Here is a 21,497-nt window from a genome sequence, read left to right as displayed (position 1 = left end):
TCTGATTACCCGCAGTGGACTGATCACAGATAACCCATTATTTAGCTCTGTGCTAATAATAAGTAAGAGAACATAACCAAGGCATACTGTTGCCTAGTGGTTAGCGTGTCTGGGCTCTAAATATAAGGGTTCTTAATTTGCATTCCCTTGCTTACAAAATTATTCTGCACCTTAGGGGCATGAATCACTATATGAGTGACAGCTGAGTCCCACTTATTTGATCGGGTGAAAGTAGTCAAATAGTTTATGGTGGGTTCTACTGACAACTGTCATCTATATTTTATATTTTTATATATAGATATTTTATAGGTTCAAAATTAGGGATGGCTATTTAATAAAGATTGTGAAAATACGATAGCAACAGCAGCAACATTGGTAACTACACCAATACACTTAAGACTTGTACATATGCAGGTAATTATAATAATATAAGTAGAAAATACAGACTTGTAGTAACTAAGTTTACAGTCTTTAGTTGAATACGCTCGCTGTTAAGCCTGGGACTATAAGTTTAACAGTTTTTACTTTAAATTGAATAGCTTCTCTAAAGTTTGGCCTGCTTCAAAAAAATAGTTTAGGCTTAACTATGTTACAAATTAAGTCTAATTGCTGATGTAAAAGAAATTTATTGAAAGTTATTTGGCCAATTCTGAACTAATCAATACAGCTTGATGTGCGTGATTATTTCTTTAAAATTCAGCTTAGTCTTTTATAAAGTTAATGTTGCTTAAATTCTTTTTCTGTTTCATGCTTTTATTTATAAATGTAACATATTTTTAGTCCTCATTCATAGACCTTATGTAAATATTTGCCTATTGATATGTCGGACCATCTAGAGTTGAGTCTTACTCATTTAAGTGGGTGATACAGAGACCTATACAAGTTGAGGTTGATCTCTAGTATATTTACTTTAAATAATTATTGATGTGCGATACTACACTAAGATATCATTTGACTAAAAATATGAGGAATCCCCACAACTCGTTCATTCTGACAGACTCTCTTTTCTGAATTTGCATTGAACATGTCTTGTCTTGAACATGTAATGAAGAAGTTTTTTCTGCTATGCTAGAAGCCAGTGAAAAAAAAGAAGAACAGAAACTAACCAGTAAAACATAATATAAACAGTTTGCTCTGCGTGTTTGATAATATTCCTAAACCTGTTATATTGTGATGACTTTTAGCTACCTTTCGGAGTTACCACAAGTTATATCAATACAGTTTGTGACCATGTATGGTTTACGAGTGTTAAAACACATACAGTAGACCACTACAAGATACACCAAAATAGTGTATTAGCATAATACATATAATATAACTTAATCTTTCAAAACTGAATGATCCTGTTCTATGTATTTTGTGGCCTGATTTTTAAAAAATATCACTGGTTGCCCTCTGGGTTTTCAAAAGTACGGTTTTTGTAACAACAAATCACTTTGTTTGAGTTGGATTAATTACACGTGTGTAACATCTGTAGCTTACTAAACTAGAACTTTTAAAATATGTTTTTTACAGCCTTAATATCTTCTAGAGAACTGTATACTTTGCATATTTTACAGTGACACTGACTCTAGCTTTGGTTTTCATTTCTTATTTAGCTTACCATATATCCACCAAAGTATCCCTAGTGGTCAATAATGTTAGGGTCATAGCTGTGAAAAGTACAGCTATTGTCTTAGTCTGGGATCCTCTTGAGGCTTCATCTTCTCTCACAGAGATGTACGAAGTCCGCTACTTCAAACGTGGAGAGGAGAGCAACTCATCCAAAGCCCTGACCAAGATCCCAGAGTTTGCAGCGACTGGGTTAAATTATAAGACTGAATATGGATTTCGGGTATGTGGATTAAGTCATAAGACCAAATAAGAATTTTACGTTTTGAGTGAATAAGAGAAATGAGCATAGGTTTTCTGTATATAAATGCTAAATGGAATTCAAGTAGATGGTGAAAATCGTGAACTAATTTTTACATTTCAGCTGCATGGGTTGAATTATTTGACTGATTGTGAATTTGTGAAGTTTACTAACACAATAAGATTCACTTATATACGGTGCTGTATGGTGACTAATATCAATCTTCAGTAAAGTACAGTTTTAATTGGTTAAACTGAGTACCCGTTTATTTTATGAACAATGTTGTCTGATATTGGTTTAAACTGGTTATTTGTTTGTATTATGAGGATTACTGTCTGATATTAATTACTTATATATGATATAAACTAATATGAAACACGTTTTTGTCCCAAATATATATAAACCAGGATTTAACAAACCAAACTCTCGTACAGGTCAGAGCCAAAACAAGTTATGGTTGGGGAGAATACAGTAAGGCTATCTATATAATCACTGGTGAACTTGTGGACGGTACAGGTAGAATTATTAGAGAGTACTACATCTTGTAATATATTTCAGTTAAATACAGTTTTCTGCTACCTATATTTCTTTGGAATTTGCAAGAAATCATACTAACTATTAAAACACAAAAAATCACTATAATATATGTTAATAAAGTTCAAGGATTATTTTACTGCATTGAAAAAATAAAAACAATCACAGTTAGAATGAGATAATTCATTGTTTTTTGTTGCTTGTATGGTAATATATTTAATAGAATAGAAGACCAATCATTTGTTATAGGCCTTGTTTGTTTAATTTTGTAGTTTAGGGAAAAATACGAAACGTTGCTAAGTTTTGTTTGAACGCTTTTATAGTTTTAAACAATAAAAAGTAACATTTGTAAATTATGTTTGGTGATAAGTTAAAGTATGACAGTTAAGTATTATGTTATAATGTATAAAATATCTTAACTGTTGCCTTACTTAGCTTACGTTGAAGATGAAGATGAATTTCAAATTCGCATCGTAGCTGGAGTATCGGTTGCAGTGGTTGTCTTAGTGGTTGTTATTATAGTGATGATCGTTTTATATATCAGAAGGTAATAATGTAATTTATGCTAAACAATATCTGTTATTGTGATTGTCTTTTATGTGTCATAAAGTGTTTCAGTAGTTTATACTAACACTAGTTAGTAGTCTTGTATGTGTAAGAAAATAATTCTTCAATTTACAATAACTAGTGTCAGTTGTCACGATCATCTTTAGGGCATGTCAGAAAATAATTCCATAACTACTACTGTTTTAATGAAATTGTTTCTTAACTTTGACATTCATGAATAGATTCAAATTTGCCTTGTCTCCATAAATAATATGCACCTAAAGTTCTGAAAACCTCGTTCAAAAGTAGCCCTTTGTATATTTTACATCAAATAAACATTTCCAAAAGCTAGTAGTAACTAGTTTCGTATTTCCAAACATTTTCCAATCTGAATGTAAATAAATCCTTAAGAAATCACAAGACTTAGCTCCTTGATAATTTTATTTTAAAAATTGTGTTTAAAGACATAGGCTAAGTATATGCAGTAATTTACAAAAATTCTGACACGCAGTGAATCTTATCTTTTCAAAAATAAGTTAGATGCCATTTAGAAGTTGTTAGAGTGTAAATTTATGTTGCTCCAAAAGTAGAGTAACCCCAAGTGTTGATAGAATATACACTTACCTCAGCAATACCATGTTAACACATAGACCACCTAGGTCCAGGTCTAGGAGCCTGGCTATACAGAGACACGGCCTTAACCCATGTAGAAACATCATGGTTCGTAAAATTAGCGGAATTCTATGCAAGAGTGAATTATTATTCCTAAATAGTATCTGGGTCTAGGGTCCCACTAAATATTAATCCAACTCTGCACCTCTGGTGTTAAGTGATGAGAGAAGGTAGATTGCTGTTGACAGAAAAGTATATTTACCTAAAATGTTATTTATTGACTATGACGGGGAAAATATTAATTAATACGAACAATAAACAAAACAAGTACCATAATTTTCTAAATATAATACGTACTTTAATCTACGCAAACAAAGAATCAAAGTTGCTTTATCACCGTAAATAATATGGACCAAAACTTTTTCAATACTGCAGTCTTTTGACGACAAGTGTCTATTGTCTCTAAATAGGGCATTCGTCCTCGCGCTTGTTATTTTTGCACTTGTGGCTAGCAAATAAGCATTATCAAATTGTAGCGATGACTAATTACGTATTTCCAAATATTTCTCGATATGAATGTAAATAAATCTTAATAATAAGAAGACTTAACTACTTGATCATTTTATTTCGAAAACATGGTTAAATATATCGAAAATTAAAAAGGCCAACATTTAATGGAGAATGTAATATGTCTCTGCTACACAATCCCATTGCAGCCCATTTTGGTACCAGAAAAGTAGCCAAAAACAAAGAAAAATGGAAAACTATCTAATTACTATTTGGGGCCTATAAAAATAAATAAATAAAAAAGGTACCTTTTGTACTAAATCTCGTGTAAATTGGAAAGAATATGGCCGAGTAATTGACTCATATCCCCTAAAATTATGCTTTTTGTTATCTCTGATCCTTCTAAAGAGATTCAGATTCAACGTTTTGTAAGTCAATGTAATAAAATAAAGAAACTAGACTTTTATATAAAAAAATCATCTTTAAAACTATGATAATATATTTATTTGACGACGTTTTGAGCAAACTCTTTTTGAAGCCAGAAACAAGCATGGTGGTTAATGTTTTTAAAGGTGATTTTTCTCTAAAAGTCTCAATTTTTGTGTGTTAATGTTTTGGGCGCATGAAAAGTTATATTTGTGCCAGTTTTCACCTTGGTTGCTGTAAATATGAACAAACAGGATCATAAAATATAAATATTGTGGTTGTTTTATCTTTGGCCCCATAAACCTATTTAAAAGGCCTAAATGAATAATAATAATAAAAACAGGGAAAAGTTGAAGGCATATTGCACGAAGGTATCCAGAGACGTCGCTCTATGCTTAAAAGATTCTGCGCTTGGATTCTTAGGCGCGAGAATTTTCAACGTTTTAATGTGATATCGGTCATGGTTTTCTGATTTTTCAAGACATCAATTGGATATTCAGATCACTGTCAAATATAATCGAGGTATGAGCTTATGTCCAATGCGCAGGAAGCCTCTGAGTGTAACACTACCAAGTTTCAAGTCAATCCGGTTAGAAATGAAGGATTTTGTTTGTTTGTTTTGAATTTCGCACAAAGATACTCTAGGGCTATCTGCGCTAGCCGTCCCTAATTGAGCAGTGGAAAACTAGAGGGAAGGCAGCTAGTCATCACCACCCACCACCAACTCTTGGGCTACTATTTTATCAACGAATAGTGGGATTGACTATCACATTATAACGCCCCCACGGCTGAAAGGGCGAGCATGTTTGGTGCGAACGGGATTCGAACCCGCGACCCTCGAATTACGAGTCGAACGCCTTAACACGCTTGGCCATGCCGGGCCAGAAATGAAGGAATGGCAGTAAATTGTAAGGTGTTTGGAAGAAGAAAGAAACATGATAAATAAATGCAGGATACAATTAGAAAATGAGAAAATTAATAAGAAACGCAAAATTTCTAAATTCTAGTAAGTATTCGTTAACGTCACATCGCATGTCGGGAAAAGTCGTATAGACAAGCCGTAAAGAAAAGGGAAAGAAAGAAAAATTACCATGTATTAAACGAACCCTAACTTCTAGATGTAATTTTAGTAAAGAAAATGCGCGTTACGTTAGGAAGATTACAGTAATGAAATATTTATTAAAATTTTTTATCGGATTTACAAATAAAACTATATTCTTTAGTGTGCTTTCTGGAAGTCACTGTTTGTAAAGATGCATTTTTATCATATTTTTAGTTAAGATTTTGTAAGGTAAGAAAGTGTTTACTCTGTAACTCAATATAGTAACTATGAATTAACTCGTTTATATTATTTTTAATCAGAAATTCTGATGACTGCAATAAAAAACAACCGAGTGATTGCGTCACACTTGACTATCACAACGGGGAAGGTAAGAAATGTAAGGGTCAAGTGTTTTTTATACTCTCAACTTTTCCTTGTAAACTAGATTACTGTATATGAAAAATGAGACCTTTTTAGGACAAGTTAATTATTATATAATATTCTAACATGATAGCCTACTTTTTTTACAGTTACGTATGTGATGTGCTTTTTATAAAGCAGTTGTGATTATCAAGTAGTATATTTCTCTTGATCAAGATAAATATCATACTAAATAATTATTTCTAATAAAGAGTTGATTTTCCTTTATATCCCGATTAACATGAAAAGTAATAATTATGCTTTGTTTGTTTACTTTGAATTTTGCGCAAAGCTACACGCGGGCTATCTGCGCAAGCCGTCCCTAATTTTGCAGTATAAGACTAGAGGGAAGGCAGCTAGTCATCACTACCCACCGCCAACTCTTGGGCTATCAAGGTAGTTAATTATAGCCTCAGTTATTTAGATATCCTCCAAACTCCACACATCTGCTTATGATATTCTGTTTTAGGTTATTATTTGGAGATTAAGAGATAAAAGAAAACATTCAAATATTTACATTCTCCACTTCTGATTATATTACTAAGTAAGATATATCAGTAATATTTAGACTGTTTGTTTGTTTTGAATTTTGTGCAAAGCTACTCGAGGGCTATCTGCACTAGCCGTCCCTATTTTTGCAGTGTAAGGCAAGAGGGAAGGCAGCTAGCCATCACCACCCACCGCCAACTCTTGGGCTACTTTTTTACAAACCAATAGTGGAATTGACCATTATAACACCCTCACGGCTAAAAGGACGAGCATGTTTGGTGTGACGAGTATTCGAACCCGCGATCCTGCGATTAAGAATCGGATGCCTGAACCACATAGCCATGCCCGGCAATAATAATTATGTATTTCATATGCATTTTACGTTGTTCACAATGCATACAAAATATGATTTTACAAAAATCTGACCAGTTTTTGTGGAATTTTATTCAAGTTTCGTTAATCCTTCTTAACTAGAAAAACATTTATTGCAAGTAAGACTATTATTTCAGTAATGAAAATCATTAACGTTACAACTTACAGTCAGAGTCCCATAGTCCCTCGCTGGTACAGCGGTAAGTCGGATTTACAACGCTAAAATTAGGGGTTCGCTTTCCCTCGGTGGACTTGGCAGATAGCCCAATGTGGCTTCGCTATAAGAAAACACACATAACTGTCAAGTGTAACACTTCCTAACCAAGTTAAAGAGCTTCAACTAATATAACCGTAAACCATCACGTGTATTTGCTTGTGAAAAGTGCATTTTAGCTGTTTTCTTATCGTACCTATAAATCTGCTTTACCTCCTTTGACAGTAATTCCTGGCTTAGAACATCCCCCAATCGTTCCTACTGCTGGGAGTAAGTATTTGCATGTTTTAATGGTGTCTGTCTCTAATGAAGGTAGAGAGCAAAACTTATTCCAAAACGATACATTCTGCCTTATCCTTTTAACATAGATAAATTTCTTAGGCTTATAGTGGAATGATTCTCATTGCTATGAATTATAATAAATTTTTAACCAATATCTGGAGAACTGTTAAGGAACTATCTGTCAAACAAAGATAAAAATTTAAATTTTGGTTAAAAAGCTTCCATCCACATGTCTTTGTAACAAAAACAGGTGGATCATTCTTTGATAGATTGTTTAGGCAGAGTATTCATGATGAAACTTAGTAGAATGGATGGGAACTGCCTGTTGTGGAGACACAAGTGTAGAGGACAACGTTTGGAAAGTCTTCTGCCTTTTGTCTTCAAAACTTGTGTGTCAGTCTTGTTACAGTGTTTTGGTTGGAAGATAAAGAGCTTAGTTTTTGTCTCAGTAATCATCACAGTGTGTTGCTAGTAAAGATGGGTGGTTTAGTTTATATGAAGAGAATTGATAATACACTTTTTACTTCATGTAACTAAGCTTTAGGTAAATGATCTGTATTTGGGTGTGGTTAACATTAATGAGCCACCTTCTTTCAATTTTAGTGACCACTCTCCTCTTCACTCACTGTAGTGGTCAACGGAGTTATGTTGATCCACACACCTATGAAGATCCTAGCCAGGCAGTCAAAGAGTTTGCAAAAGAGCTTGATACTTCCCATATCACAATTGAAGCTATCATTGGAGGAGGTAATAGTATATTACTAGTTTGTGATGAAAACAATGTAGACTTTCATTTTTAAATTCAAAGGCATAGGACACTCTATGAATAAAGTCTTCAAATTTTAAGTTCTGTTATTATATATTTTTTAAACAACAATATTTACTCATCTTGTTTTTATTATTGCATTCCACATAAAACTAAGATTACACTGCAACATTTTGATAAAAGTAAAATGTTGGTAACTATATGAATAATTACATTTGCAAGGTCGGCCAGTATTACAAAATAAATGCATCAGTAATGATGAGAGACACTCACAGCCTGAGCCCCATGACCTAGTTCTTATGTTGTTCCTTTTGAAAATCAAAATGTAAGTGTTACCTTAAACTAAAATAAATAATTATACTGAGGCTGTTTTAAAATTATTTTCAGAATGAAAGTGTTTCTGCTTGTGGCATGTACATTTATATTATTTGGTTAAAGCATCATCTGCTCAATAACTAGTTTAAGTTTTAAAAAAACAAAATCCATAAAAAAATTACTTACATTGAGCACATATTCCATTTCCAATAAAATGAACATATTTTTGGTCTTGTACCAGCACAGATGTGGAGTGTGTTAAACTATGAGGCATTGAATACACTGTGTAGATCTACAGGAAGTTTGATAGCTGGACTACTGCAAAAAAATTTGGTAACAGGTGTCAACAGATGTGACTGAATTTTGAGGAAGACTTAAACAGGATCAGTAACATGTTGCACATATATTTTCTTTCAAATTTACTGATTAACAAACCGTATCCTGTTTTTTATGAATTCCATCTAGGAGAATTTGGGGATGTTTGCAGAGGAAAGCTGAAGATTCCAACACATTCAGAAATAACAGTGGCTATTAAAACTCTTAAGACAGGGTCAACCGATAAAGCTTGTATGGACTTCTTAACTGAAGCAAGCATCATGGGACAGTTTGATCATCCCAATATTATCTTCCTACAGGGTGTTGTTACAAAAAGTAATCCCGTTATGATCATCACAGAATATATGAATAATGGATCTCTGGACACATTCCTTAGGGTAATTGTTTGCTGTTGTACATCCTAAATATTTTGTTCTGAGCAAGTTTGCCATTTGATTTATAGTTGTCATAACCAATCTCTAAACACACTTAGTAACTTTTGTTATTTCTAGAAAGATGAATGATCTCTGAAAGAATTCTTTAGTAAAAGTGTGTTGTTACATATTCTTGAGGAAATTGTGAATTCTGTTGTGAGATGATTGATCTCTGAACATCTAATAAATTTAGTATGGTGAGGTTGTTACTAATCTTTAAACTGATGTTCCTTGAGTCTGCTGGGAAATATTTTGTAAAATAAAAGATTAACAAGTGTGATATTTTTATACATTGTGTGATGAGTAGTAGTAATTTTTTGGCAGTAGGATTACAAACAAATTTTAGTCATTAGTATGGAATTATCTAACTATTTGTTTGTGATCCTATCAATGAGAAGACTGGTAAAGAGACTAATAAAGTCATATGTTTTAATTGTTTTTTGCCTTCAAATCATTAACTTTTTTTTCTTTTAGTGATATATTCTTATAATAACATTAAGTTATATAATATTTCTTTCTGTGAAAGTTTTAAGATATTTGTTTATATGCTACCTAATATATCTAAGATCTTTATCAGTTACAATCACAAATTGTTATCAGTAATTTTTGACCAGGTATAAACCTATTCTTATGATCATTTAGGTAACTTGGAATCAAAATAATTTCATTATTACATTCGTGTTTTAGATACAAAAGCAGAGATTCCTGAGAAACAATCTTAATACTAGTTTCTCCATTATTTTTAATGTGTTTGTTTATAAATGTTTTTTAAAGTTTGTAGGGTATGATAACTCTCTGATCTCTTTTTGTGTCTGAATGTTTACTTTGCAATTAAATCAGTCTTCTGGGCCTGTGTTTGTAAAATTTTGTAAAAGCTGTTTCTTGAAGGTAAAAGGAAAGAAATTGATTTGCTTGACAGTTGGCAACAACACCTTATGTTTATTTTTCACCAAGAATTTCATGCATTAACTTCTTAAAAGTAATATTGATTTCTCAAATTCTGGCAGATGTTGGTGCTTAGAAAAGTAGTAGCAGGTCTGTAAAGAAATCTTGACCCTCCAGAATTGTAGAATAGCTATTCTAGAGACCCAGAATTTAAAACTGTCACAGTGTGATTCAAAACTCATTTTGTGGACCAATTAGAAAGTGATGGTTTAGACTGGAAGAAAACATGAGAAACTGGTAATGGACAGAACTTTCCTTCATTTACTCTGTCCATTGATTACTGTTACAACCTTGTTTCATTTTACTCCAGTTAAATCATTCCTTTCTAAGTAGTCTGTGAGATGTTTTTGTATCATTTTGTGACCTTTTTTAATCCTACATTTATATATGTAAAAACGGCTAATATGAATAGAGAAAACTCTATGTAGAGGAGCGAACCAGTATTGTTGCTGCTATGGTTTTTCTAATTAAGAAACGTTTCTAAACCAGTATTATTGCTGCTATAGTTTTTCTTACAAGATCAGGTAATGTAGGATATTTGATTATTCAACTGTATAAAAATTCACATGCAAAGTAAAATCATGATTTCTTTTCAGGCAAATGAAGGAAAATTTAAAATAACCCAAATGGTTGGAATGTTAAGAGGGATTGCTGCAGGGATGCAGTATCTGTATGAGATGAACTATGTCCACAGAGTAAGTGATATCATGAGTTCTGGAAAAATATTAGAATGTTCATTAATACTATAATATTATAATGACAAACATACAAAAGGATCAGTAGAAGATGAGCTTGGATCATGCCATAAAGCCAAATAATCTGGAAATGGGTCTCACACTGAGAACTGGTATAATGGGTTATTGTGACTACGGACAATAGGCATGAAGGCAAGCACACACCCGATGCTGTATCTTTTTTCTTTTTTTTCACATGTACAGAATGATCAAGAAGACAAACTATATAGATGCCACTGAAGGAGTCTTGTGAAAGCTCATTTTGAAAGCAGGCACTAAGGAATGGCAGATGGACATAACACTTTCTGTACTCCCCCCTTCAATGCAGATTTTGGGAGTGTATTTTTTCTGATTGCAACACTGATGCAACACTCTATTTTAACACTTTTGTTTTACAGATGTATAAATATCTTTAATAAAATTGTTGTGAGACTTTAAAAAAATTATAAAAATAAGCAACTCACCATCAAAGAACCACCATGAAGAGTAGAGACTTGTGACTGGAGGGACACAGGATACTAAAGCTATGGCAGATTAATCTTCTGAAGTACATGTAATGTGGCACTAATGTGTTGGAAGCCATTCACATCTCCTCTGGCAAGATCTCATGAAGAGAATGTTGATGGCTCAAAACAGGAGAAGCCATGAGATAACAAACATAATGGGCGAAGAGCATACAGTCATCACCCATAGAAGAAGAAACTAATCAGATGAGATGTATAATACAACTAGACAAAGCAGAAGAAGATAAATTAGAAAATACAGAAAGAAAGAAATAAGAAAAATACATTGGCAAGAGTCCTAAAAAGGGGCAATATGCTTAAGACTAAAAGCAATTATACAGAAAAAAGGGTAACATCTGGGTTGGAATGATTGTTTAAGGAAAAAATGGAAGTGAAAATGAATGGAGAAAACAACTAGTCATGTTGTCAAGCCACCCAAATGTTGTGGAAAAAAGAAGTGAACAGAGAAGAAGATTAACTAATCTTTATGGTAAAGAGTAGAGGAGTAGGCCAAGGTAAATAGTGAGGGTCTCACAAGCAATAAATGGAGGAAAATTGAAAAAGCAATGATAATAGGACTCCCATAGTAAAAGAAAATTCACAGAAATCACCCTATGAAAAGTATGCAGGTAGTAGATCCACAACTAGAGCCTGAGCTCCTAAGACGTGATAGGCTGACAACTGACTGTGATGATTGTGGGTCTAAAACAGATAGTCCAGAGTCGAGGAACCACAGACACTGGAAGCAAGTACCTTGCTGGTGGGAAATGGATTAAACAGAAGATGGTGGAAAATCTACAGAGCAGCAACCATCTCAAGGATTTGGAGACAGAGTAACATCTCTTCCAAAAACCAAATGCTTGAAATACTAGGTATCCAAAAACGAACTCAGCCCAGATAGGAGCAATGGTGGAAGTGTGTATCTGTAAGACTGGTTGACATGAAGCATATCTGAAGGAAAAGAAACATCCAGGGTCACTTGAGATCGAGCAAGCAACCATGACCACAAGTAGGAGAAGTTAAACAGTGGATCTTTGGGTATACCCATATTGGTACCTTCAAGTGGAACAAAGAACTCAAGATTAAAAATATAAGACCCAACAGAGATAAATCCCCTCAAGCATGACATGGAGACTTAAGAGCCTGGGGAACCATACCTCCAACTTTCAAATTAATTATTAATTAACTTTTAGTATGCCAGGTAGTGTTACTTACAATATAAAGATAAGATCAAGACAGAGCCTTATCTGTAGAGCTAGTAATGTAACTTATATGTTATAATTCAGAATGAAGCTAACATTAAAATTTAGAGATACGATTCTTTATAAAACTAATATTGTAAAATAAAATGCACATAGTAATACAGGATTAAGTTGGCATTAAAATCTAGAGATAGGCTTTTCTATCGAACTGTTATTGTAAAATGCATGTAGTAATATAAGGATTGTGTCAGCATTAAGGTCTGGTGGTAAGCTTCTGTAAAGAAGTTGTATTGTGAAATGCATGAAGTAATATAAGGATTGTGTCAGCATTAAGGTCTGGTGGTAAGCTTCTGTAAAGAAGTTGTATTGTGAAATGCATGAAGTAATATAAGGATTGTGTCAGCATTAAGGTCTGGTGGGTCTGGTGGTAAGCTTCTGTAAAGAAGTTGTATTGTGAAATGTAAGCTTCTGTAAAGAAGTTGCATTGTGCATGAAGTAATATAAGGATTGTGTCAGCATTAAGGTCTGGTGGTAAGCTTCTGTAAAGAAGTTGTATTGTGAAATGCATGAAGTAATATAAGGATTGTGTCAGCATTAAGGTCTGGTGGTAAGCTTCTGTAAAGAAGTTGTATTGTGAAATGTATGAAGCTGTAAAGAAGTTGTATTGTGAAATGTATGAAGTAATATAAGGATTGTGTCAGCATTAAGGTCTGGTGGTAAGCTTCTGTAAAGAAGTTGTATTGTGTAAAGAAGTTGTAGAAGTGCATGAAGTAATATAAGGATTGTGTCAGCATTAAGGTCTGGTGGTAAGCTTCTGTAAAGAAGCTGTATTGTGAAATGTATGAAGTAATATAAGGATTGTGTCAGCATTAAGGTCTGGTGGTAAGCTTCTGTAAAGAAGTTGTATTGTGAAATGCATGAAGTAATATAAGAATTGTGTCAGCATTAAGGTCTGGTGGTAAGCTTCTGTAAAGAAGTTGTATTGTGAAGTGCATGAAGTAATATAAGGATCAAGCTAGTATTAAGATCTAGAGAACACATGTTGATATTCAAGTTCATAAGAATTCAGCTAGGATGAATATCTTATCATGGCTTGCTTCTAAGGCTCGTTTGTTACATTTAATGTTTAAGACTAAGGCCCAAATTAAGATTTACAGAGAAAGTTATGTGCAGATTTGCTATTGTTACTGTATTTAATGGACAGGATTAAGTCAACTGAAACACACGGAATTTAATTTATGGAACTCTAACTGATCCAACCTAAATATCTAGGGAGATATTTATATAGAAAGAGATTATTACATTTATTTGTTATATATACGAAGAATCTTTGTTAACATGCATAAATAAAACACTAAAAATTGTTGAAGTCTAAAATTACAAGAACTTATTTCCACCTTTGTAGGATCTGGCTGCCAGAAATGTATTGGTTAACAACAACTTAATTTGTAAAATTGCTGACTTTGGTTTATCTAGAGAGATTGAGAGTACAACAGAAGGAGCTTATACAACTAGGGTAAGTAGTATAACTGGAAAATCCAGTTTACCAGATTGTTGACTTTGTTTGTAAATTTCAAATAAATAACTTAGCAAAAGTAATCTATACAACCAAGGTAAGTAGGGTACCTGGAAAAGCCAGTCCACAAGATTATTGACTGTGGTTTATAAATTTCAAATAAAGAATTTAAGAGAAGTAATTGATACAACCAAGAGAAGTGAGTACAATATTTTTTACTTTGGTTTGTACGTTTCAAATAAAGAATGTAACAGATTCAATTTATACAATCAGGCTAAATAGTACAACTGGAAAACTCAGTTTACAAGATTTTTTACTTTAGTGTGTACATTTCAAATAAGAATGTAACAGATGTAGTTTATACAAACGTGATAAGTAGTACAACTGGTAAGCCAGTCTACAAGGATAACAGCTTTGATTTGTATAGCTCAAATAAAGAATGTAACAGATGTAATTCATACAACCAGGGTAAGTATTACAACTGAAAAAATCCACTTTACAAGATTGACAACTTTGATTTGTACAGCTCAAATAAAGAATGTAACAGATGTAATTTATACAACCAGGATAAGTAGTACAACTGGAAAGTCAGTCTGCAAGGATAACAGCTTTGATTTGTATAACTCAAATAAAGAATGTAACAGATGTAATTCATACAACCAGGGTAAGTATTACAACTGAAAAAATCCACTTTACAAGATTGACAACTTTGATTTGTACAGCTCAAATAAAGAATGTAACAGATGTAATTTATACAACTAGGGTATTACTACTGGAAAATCCATTCTACAAGATTGATAATTTTGATTTGTACAGCTCAAATAAAGAATGTGATGAAAATAATTTTTATACAAATGGGGTAAGTAGTACAAATGGAAAAGCCAATCTATAAAATTGTTGACTGGTTTGTACAGATCAAATAAAGAATGTAACAAAAGTAGCTCATACAAAGGCACCTTCTAAGTTTATTAAATGCTGTAAATCATGCTTGGTAGTTGAAAAGTATGTATCTGCTCTTTTATAAAAAAAGCAATATTCATGTAGCAATCCTTCGAAATAATGTAAAAACAAAGAGCTTGACATTTCAAAGGAAAATGTTTTCAGTATTTTCCATGCAGTTAGGAAACACATGTTACAGCACTGAGATAAAAATTTACCTGAAATGAATTAAGAATGGTACCATCATCTACAAAGTGAAAGCTTTTGTGACAGAAAGAAACCCTTTGACCCAACATAATATTGCAATGAAGCTGGACATATCTCCCAGTGTAATTGATAATATAATAGACATTTTATATTACTGCAGTCTTACAAACCTAGAGTTCACAAGCTTCTGAAAATGTCTTAAAATTAAAAATAGGATCTTTTAATATGTTAGCTAAAGAAACTGAAATCACAGCAATACAATTTGACATAAATATCTGGTTTCCCAATGGACATTTATACATTTGGTCTATTTAAGTGTGTACTTTGAAGTTGCAGATCTAGGACATTAATCACTTTCTTGTCAGCTGCTTGAAAACGTTAATATGGTTGTTTTATGAAGAAGTTTGATCTCAAGGAAATGTTATTGCTATTATAAGAAGTAGGGAGAAGTGGTTGGAGTAAAATCATCTGGAAAATACAGTGTTAAATGTTAGCATGTTGAAATTAATCATTACTTTCAAAGGAGTACATCTAGACAGTTTAGTTTGTAATAATGTTGACTTTGACTTGTTTAGTTCAAGTTAAATATTGCAGAAGGAACCTACATAACCAGGATGACTAGTGATAGTCTGTAATGTTGCTGACTTTAGGAAGTGCAGAAAGAACCTGTCTAAATAAGGCATTTAATGGTAGTCTGTTACTACAGTAATTAAATTTTAGTCTTTAAATGGCCCGGCATGGCCAGGTGGTTAAGGCACTTGACCTGTAATCTGAGGGTCATGGGTTTGAATCCCCGTTACACCAAATATGCTTGCCCTTTCAGCCGTGAGGGCATTATATGTGACGGTCAATCCCACTATTCGTTGGTAAAAGAGTAGCCCAAGAGTTGGGGGTGGGTGGTGATGACTAGCTGCCTTCCCTCTAGTCTTACACTGCAAAATTAGGAATGGCTATTGCAGATAGCCCTCGAGTAGCTTTGCACAAAATTCAAAACAAACAAACAAACGGTCTTTAAATATTACTGATGTATCTTACTTGTTAATATAATCAGAAGTGGAGAATGTAAAACTTTGAATGTTTTCTTTTATCTCTTAATCTCCAAATAATAACCTAAAACTTAATTAAAAATATTAAAATAGGTTTTTAAAAGGTAAAATTTAAAGTGTTTGTTTATATGTATCATAAGCAGATGTGTGGAGTTTAGAGGATATCTAAATAACTGAGGCTATAATTAACTACCTTGATGTTGTAAAAACTTCAGTAATGGAAGGTTGATGTTAAAAGGAATAGTATAGAAGCTTTCACTATTAAAAAATTGAATACTGTCTATACTGTTGGAATGTTACTCTTCTGGTTACTTGGGGAATTTTTCTTTTTAAATTTTCAGGGAGGGAAGATCCCTATTAGGTGGACTGCTCCAGAAGCTATTGCTTTCAGAAAGTTTACATCAGCCAGTGATGTCTGGAGTTTTGGTATTGTCTGCTGGGAGGTGATGTCATATGGAGAGAGGCCATACTGGAACTGGTCCAACCAAGATGTCATCAAGAGCATTGACAAGGGTTATCGGCTTTCAGCACCTCTGGTAATTTCATGTACAAACCCCAAACAAATAGAAATGTAACACTACACATTTGCTTGCATAATAAATTCAACTACCTAACTCCTAATATTGTTTTCTAACAACATTTCATCATAACTTTTTCCCACAGTTACAGTAATATTAATGCACTAACTTAACTGTTTTCTAGCATCCTTAACAATGACAACTTTTAGTAATGACATAGCTAGCTGATATAACAACACCATAAAGTGCTTGCAAGTTAACAGTTACAAAGAAAGAGTCTGTATTAATTATAAAATGTGCTGTCACCCAGTTTCACACCATTTCTGAACATGTACATACCATGTGACTATATCCAAAAATATTATTGCACCATATGTGATTTCACAACTAGCTCTCTCTGCTAGTTCTGCCCAATCCTTTCAAGAATTAGTGGGTACTAGAACAAAGTACTAGTTTTAGTGGGAATTGTGTGAGATAAAGTAAATACCCATCAGAAATATATTTTCAGCATAACAAATTGTTAACTTACAAAATGTACTTACTTCCTTTCACACAAAAAGAGTAGAATTCCACATTGCAAGGGTCATAGGCTGGTGTAAGGCATCCAAAAAACAAATTAAGCAGAAACTGACTGCCCAGAATGATCAGGTGTACTTAGAAAGAAAATGAAGCACATCTATGTGGTACTGCATTACATCTGAAATAGGTATGCTCTTTGCCCAGAAATGAGGAAAGTAACATAAAATGTGTGGAAAAAGGTAATGTAAGATAAAAAAGTCATAACAACAGGTGGCTAGGGCATTTGGACCGTGTTAGCTATACCTAATAATTCCAAAGGTAAGTAAACAGAGTGCCATATATCAAGTAACTAAAATTACAGAGAGGAAATGGACAAACGTTTGTAACTGGAAAAACTTGCAAAATCACCATAGGAGCAAAAGTACAACAAAACGAACCTAGCACTAAAGGTCTTGGTGTAGCCTCGACTCAACTGTAAGAAGAGTTAAAGCTGTAGTCAATTTTATGGGCAAAATCATATCTCATTCAACTTTAAATACAGGGTAGAAATCCTGTATCTGGAAATACAAAGAGAACAAGTAGCATTTGCCCAACTGTAGGATCAGACTACAGACTTTTAATTGACGGTATTGTGAGGCAGACAAAGTGTCTCAAACTCAATCATAGAAGCAGCAAAGAACATATTGCAACCAGAATTAACAAGAAGAGAGGCATCTACTGCACACTATAATAGTAACAGGGTGTTGTCATCCTGAACCCAGAATTACAAGGAAGATCCTACGTAGGCTGGTATTAATTAATATTTGATCATTGGTTTTCTTGAGTGTAGTCCTCAAAGGCAAAAAACATCTAGGGGAAGTGCTAGTAGAGAATTGGCTTCACTCTCTTTTCACAAGTGGATAAACAAGTATAAATATAGTAACACTCAGAAGTAAGTCTCCATAGCACACCACCCAGTGACTGAGAACAGAGAATGGTAAGAATGCCCATGCTTAAGTTGACAAAGAGGGAGGTTGAAAAGATGGTAGGGAGGGAAGTGCAATAGATGACTGTGTTTCTCTATTTTGAAAAGCAGACTGAACCCATCCAAAGAATCAAAGGGTCTGAATGGTTGAGCAGAAATCTGCATCTGCTTAACTTACAAAATCAATGAGTGACAGTCCACTAAAGATATGATTATAATATATGGATATACACATACACTGCCAGGAAAATACACAGTGGTCTTACAGAAACACCCCATCCCAACTGTGAGCTTTATATAGTTACTGCACTTAGTGCACGCAGCTTAAGACATGATAGTGTGAGGAATCTGATGTGAAAAGGCATTGTGAAGGTGTCATACTTCCATGAACAAGTCCAAAGATGCCATCCTGATGAGTTAACTGATCCAACTAGTGAGGTTTACAGGAAAAAGATCATGAGAAACTGAAGGGTTCCAAGAAATAAATAGTCTGGAATATGAACCCCTGAAGAAAAGGCAGTATGAGACACATAACACTGCAAGGATTGAACTTTGTAAGCAGACAGTAGATCCTGTGTTCTGACATGTGCATTGACATCTATAATGGGAGTATCATTGTATGTGACATTAAATTTCAAATTTATATTAAAAACAGAGAATTTGGAAACAAGAATTTGGTTCTAGAAAGAAATGAAAACAATTAAGAATAAATGCAAAATTTAAAAAAAATCCGAGATTAAAACACAACCAAAAGCTTTAGTGGTACTTGGAAATAATTAAACGTATGTCTAAACTGTGTCATGTCATTCAAAAAGTGGAGTTTGAGTGGGAACAGCAAAGGAAGTTACATTGGTATAAGTGGAGAGTAATCACACCATATGAACATGTTCAGAGAGGGCATAAAACTGGCAGGGTATAAATACTAGTGTATGGATTGCTAAAATTTTTCTAGCAATGTTTAGAGAGTAGTTAACATAATGACAGACTTTTGTGTGAAAGGAAGAAAGCCTGTTTTGCAATAATCATTAAAAGGTTATGTAACAATATCATACCCTACTTTTGAGTAACAGTTACAATGAAAGCTTTATGTAATAATTATAAAAAGTTTATATAATAAATATTTGTCTGTGTTGCATGAAATAACCATAATGACTGTATAACCACTATGTACATTTGTCATGAACTACTCAATATGTTCATAACATGGACAGAATATATATCAGTTTGAAATCTGTACAGGTATCTTTTTGAAGCTAATTGAAAAAGAGAGGTATGTAATTCATCAGTTGTGAAACCACCTAAAGTCTACCAGCTGTGTCACAACATAATGAACACAGGTTTTATATCATGGTATAAGTTATATACCAGCTGTGTTAAGAAACAATGAGTGCAGGTTTTATATTGGTGTGACAGTTATATATCAACTATTTTACTACGTAACAAGTATAAATTTTATAATGGTTGTTAACTTTTGTGGATATATTGTGATATTCCTACTTATAGATTATTTGTGAAACTACTTTATGATGTTCTACATCATTTAGGTAATAATATGTTTTTAGGTGTTTAATTGTTGAAAGAAATAATTAAATTAAAAGGAACTTTTTAATTTTTCAGGGTTGTCCAGAAGCTCTGTATCGACTGATGTTGGATTGTTGGCAAAAAGAACGTTCCTTGAGACCTACTTTCTCTGCTATAGTTAAAACCTTAGATAAGTTAATAAGGTGCCCAGATAAGCTATATAAGGTATCTCTATATAAGTGAGTACAAGGTTAATACATCTGCATAAGTTATTAAATAATGAAATAATTAATATTTCTATTTTAAAGTAAAATTTTGATGAAGTATAAATAAAACTACTTCATGTGATTTAATAACAGATAATATAATCTCAAGAAATCACATTCTAACAATAAAGTTTTTGTGTCAAAAGATGTTATAATTACAAAGTAAAACTTTCAGAATTAAGTTTTCAATTCATATATTGCTTTAGTATGCATCTGATATGAAATTTTTTTTTTTTTCTGGTAATTTCAGGAACAAGAATTCTCTAAAACTTCCTACATCATCTGTGATGCAATTTAACTCTGTGGCAGAGTGGTTGAACAGTCTAAAGATGGGCCAATATCTAAAAAGTTTTGATCATGCTGGTATAATTACTATAGAAGCAGTCGCCAATCTGACCCACAAAGACCTGACTGATTTGGGTGTGAACTTAGCTGGACACCAGAAGAAACTACTTAACAGCGTGGAAATGCTCAGGGCTCAGATGTCAGAAGGGTTTCTGGTATAGTGATTGTGCCTCTAATAAAGACAAGTGTTGTGAACAAGTTCTGTTTAATGGTTGCATGTCTAGCAGAACATCTGGTTTCAAATGTGAAATCTAACATGTCATAGATCCCCTATGGTGGAACATAGTAGTACTGGTGCTACCTTAAGGAAAAATTCTTTACTGCTGAATTCAGAATGCTTCAGCAGTCTGAACTTTTCTATGTTCAAGGAAAGGATGTGAAATGCAGAGTACTATTGGATGCTTTGTATCAAGATGACATGTCAGAGGTGGTCATTTTATCTGTGTTTTGTTGTCCTGGCAGGAATTGTTTTCCTGATCTTCCTAGAACATAACATTTCAACACTGCACCAAGGAGAGTAGTATAAATGCCAAATTGCTTTCTTAAAAGCAAACAAGTGACACTTTATCATATAAATGTACATTGTTGTAAGATAATTGCCAGTTTATACATATGTGTATTTGGGCTTGTTTATTTAGTATGCCTTTCAGTTTCTTATCTTTTGCTGTGGTAGTAGTCTTCATAATTACAGGTCATATGATCTGTAACTCAAAACTGACTAATTTAGCAAACATATCAACTATGATCCAACAGTGGTATTTTGACATCCATCCATATTTAATAAAGACAGTAGAATACACTCATAATCTTTAACATGTCCTGTACTACATTAAAGGAGTTACAAATCTTGGAAAAAAAAAAAAAGATGAATTAAAAAGCTGAAAGTTAGTATGGTGGATATTTGTTTCTTTTCATCACAGACTGTACAAAAATATTCATTTTTGGTCAACTAAACTTGTTGTTAAGGGAGATGAGAAAAATATGTAATGATGACCATGACCACTTTCATTAAAAGTGAAAATCATTATTATTGAAAAAGATATTAGCTGATATATACATGTATTAATGCAATTAATTAGTGATTCTCAAGAATGATTTTATACAGACAAAAATCAAAGAGGTAAGACAAGAAAGTAGATTAGGAGT

At 33.2% G+C, this 21,497-nt stretch overlaps 1 protein-coding gene across 6 annotated transcripts in view; it reads left to right on the top strand.

Annotated features, from left to right (window-relative positions):
* The window catches only part of LOC143235833 (ephrin type-A receptor 4-B-like), a 105,844-nt gene extending 84,609 nt beyond the window's left edge, over positions 1-21,235 (top strand). For 2 of the 6 annotated variants that reach the window (XM_076474055.1, XM_076474060.1), the window contains 12 exons: positions 1,599-1,834; positions 2,287-2,368; positions 2,822-2,933; positions 5,840-5,916; positions 7,240-7,284; positions 7,900-8,043; positions 8,843-9,090; positions 10,668-10,766; positions 13,916-14,026; positions 16,560-16,754; positions 19,837-19,979; positions 20,257-21,235. In XM_076474055.1, coding sequence (XP_076330170.1) covers positions 1,599-1,834; positions 2,287-2,368; positions 2,822-2,933; positions 5,840-5,916; positions 7,240-7,284; positions 7,900-8,043; positions 8,843-9,090; positions 10,668-10,766; positions 13,916-14,026; positions 16,560-16,754; positions 19,837-19,979; positions 20,257-20,512 — 1,748 coding nt within the window. In that variant the 3' untranslated portion in view covers positions 20,513-21,235. The remainder of the gene's footprint in view (positions 1-1,598; positions 1,835-2,286; positions 2,369-2,821; positions 2,934-5,839; positions 5,917-7,239; positions 7,285-7,899; positions 8,044-8,842; positions 9,091-10,667; positions 10,767-13,915; positions 14,027-16,559; positions 16,755-19,836; positions 19,980-20,256) is intronic. The other 4 variants (XM_076474056.1, XM_076474059.1, XM_076474058.1 and 1 more) reach the window with 4 other exon arrangements.
* The last annotated feature ends 262 nt before the right edge of the window (positions 21,236-21,497 follow it).

This window comes from Tachypleus tridentatus, chromosome 12, assembly GCF_004210375.1.
Source record: "Tachypleus tridentatus isolate NWPU-2018 chromosome 12, ASM421037v1, whole genome shotgun sequence".
Taxonomy (NCBI): domain Eukaryota; kingdom Metazoa; phylum Arthropoda; class Merostomata; order Xiphosura; family Limulidae; genus Tachypleus; species Tachypleus tridentatus.
Note: the sequence above shows the minus strand (reverse complement) of the source record. Positions and strands in the feature narration are given on the sequence as shown.